This window comes from Phaseolus vulgaris, chromosome 4, assembly GCF_000499845.2.
Source record: "Phaseolus vulgaris cultivar G19833 chromosome 4, P. vulgaris v2.0, whole genome shotgun sequence".
In the NCBI taxonomy this organism is placed as follows: Eukaryota; Viridiplantae; Streptophyta; class Magnoliopsida; order Fabales; family Fabaceae; genus Phaseolus; species Phaseolus vulgaris.
Window position 1 is genome coordinate 46,563,603 of NC_023756.2, and position 2,309 is coordinate 46,565,911.

The 2,309-nt window shown below is 33.6% G+C and overlaps 1 protein-coding gene across 1 annotated transcript; it reads right to left on the bottom strand.

The window, feature by feature from the left end:
- Positions 1 to 457: 457 nt before the first annotated feature.
- Positions 458 to 2,058, bottom strand: LOC137838056 (copper transport protein ATX1). Its single transcript, XM_068647272.1, has 3 exons — positions 1,622 to 2,058; positions 1,309 to 1,384; positions 458 to 886 (listed from the first exon to the last, which is right to left on the bottom strand). Exons 1-3 carry the CDS (start codon positions 1,817 to 1,819, stop codon positions 750 to 752), a joined length of 411 nt encoding a protein of 136 aa, XP_068503373.1. The 5' UTR covers positions 1,820 to 2,058; the 3' UTR covers positions 458 to 749.
- Between the last annotated feature and the right edge of the window lie 251 nt (positions 2,059 to 2,309).

The following is a 2,309-nucleotide window of genomic DNA, read 5'->3' on the forward strand; positions in this document are numbered from 1 at the left end:
ATTTGGGATGAACATGCCATGATGAGTTGGATATCAGTTATTGACTGATTAATAGGAGGTATATTGGTATATTGGAATATTTGGAGAATATTTATAACATCTTTTAGTTAATCAGTATTTAGCTGATTTGTCGGAGATATTTCTCGCATATTTTGATATATGAATGTGACTCATTAAGTGTTATTGTAACTGTCATTACTATTATTTATTGCATAACTTGAGGTATTCTTTGACTCGATCGATCGATTACTAGATCCGATCCGAGACTGGCTCGTCAGGTACCTTTTGGTACAAAAGCTTTGAAACACCAGAAATTGTTGTATGGTTTGAGATAGTAGTGTGTGTATGAAAAACTGAGATACATGTGTTATGTGGAGTTTGACTAATATCATAAATGCATGGAAAAACATACCATGGTTTCTTGCTAAAAAGAATGTTAAAAGAATAAGAAGGTTCAAAAGAGAAAAGAGTTTGCTACATTTTAACAGAGAATGCAAAGTATGACATATATTTATGGAACAACTTGATCAAACTTAGGTGAAAACTTTAATCACCAATGATAATTGGCTTAGATATGAATCTTGACAAATGTGTTAAAAGATATCAAGACAAACCGAAAGAGACATTAGATCTTAACATGATACACTATATACAAGACCACAAGGACACATAGAAAATTAGAGCTCCTTAATTCTATTTCAATATCTTCTTTTGGTTGAATCTGATGAAGATGGTTCTTCAATCCAAAACTATTGCTTACTACCTTGAGATTTCCAAAGCTCTGCATTTTTCACCTTAGACACACTCTGCAACACTTCAGAGGGAAGAATATCGCCCATAACCACTACTATTTTTGTTTCCAGATCCACCTTATAAGAGCTCACTCCTGTTTTAAAGGTGAATGTGGATTCAGATATCATGATTATACAAATAGATGCAAAGCAAACAAGAATACAAACACACTGCACACACACTGAAAATAAACATTAATAATGTTGACTTTATGGCAGATGTTGTCAAAAGGAGTGGTTAGCATATTCTCTATCCTAGTATCCTGTGGTGGACATTTGAGCAACCCTCTGTGTTCATCAATATCTGACAGAATTTGCTTTAGCTTGTGATGAAATTTAGGAAATAAAGATAAACTGATAAAGCAAAAAGCTGGCATGCCTATCAGTTCCAGTGATGTTACATACTTACAAAGTTACATTGATGGTTAATTTTTTTTTCTTCATTTTGTTTGTGACAGTTAAATTACTCTAGAAAGCTGCTTTATGATATGGGGAGAAAAAAAGGTAATATGCTCACCTTCCAACTTCGAGATATGTTTCTCAACTTTTTTTGCACATCCATAGCAATGCATGGACACCCTCAATGTCACTATCTGCATATTTTGTGGATAAGAACATGTATATGTTAAACCATTCAAGCTATCTAATATAATAATGAACATGTGTTTCCTTTTTCATTTTGGAAGAAGAGAAGGACTTATGATGTTACAATAGAAAATTCACTACCAAAAAAAAAAGAGTTGGAACAACAACAACAAATTCTTATTGTATTAGGTGAGACTTGAGTAAAGTTTCAGAATAAGAGTTAGAACAAAAGAAAAATGCCTCACCTGGGGTTTCAGTTGAAAAGCCAGTGTCTGCTTTCCATCTACTACATCCTTCAATCTCAGTTTATGATCACTAGAAGCACTTACAATCAAAGGCTTTTTCTCAAACTCATCTTCAAACTCCATGGAGTTCATGCAGAAACAGGTGTTTGAGCCAAAAGAAAGACAGAAGGTGTCTAACATCCTCCCTAGTTTCCCCATTTCAAAGATTTGTTCTTAGTCTAAGGCAAATCCAGTTTAAAGAAAAACACTATTGTAACAACTAAACTAAACTAACCTCCCACACAAGTCTCGAGTTTCATTTCAACCAAAGCAGGGTTGTAGGAATATCTTATATTAGGGAGGAGAGAGAGTACAAGGGAGTGGAGGTAACGAATAAGATTAAAGTCAAATTTTATTGGGGAAGCCAAAAGCAGCACAGAACCCAATAAATTTTACAAGGAATAACAATAGAAAATAGATTCAGTTTGGTTATATAATGTCATGTGATGAACTTCCAAAAACACTTGACCAAACTAAAAATGAAGTATGCCAACTGGGGTGGAAGACATTCATTGTCACTATAAAGTATTACTAATCTTACACAACTCACAAATTTTAATTATTTGAATAAGATGAAGAGCATAATTGCTTTCAAAAACAAGTTTCTGTGTTGGAGATCGTCCATCACTACATTTCACAGTATATAGTA

Bases quoted from the DNA above. Each gene is read 5' to 3' on its own strand.
- LOC137838056 (XM_068647272.1), bottom strand. From the start codon at position 1,819: ATGGGGAAACTAGGGAGGATGTTAGACACCTTCTGTCTTTCTTTTGGC. The intron at 1,385-1,621 runs GTGAGGCATTTT...CAAAATATGCAG, and splicing joins CTTTTCAACTGAAACCCCAG to ATAGTGACATTGAGGGTGTC. The intron at 887-1,308 runs GTGAGCATATTA...CCTTTAAAACAG, and splicing joins ACATATCTCGAAGTTGGAAG to GAGTGAGCTCTTATAAGGTG.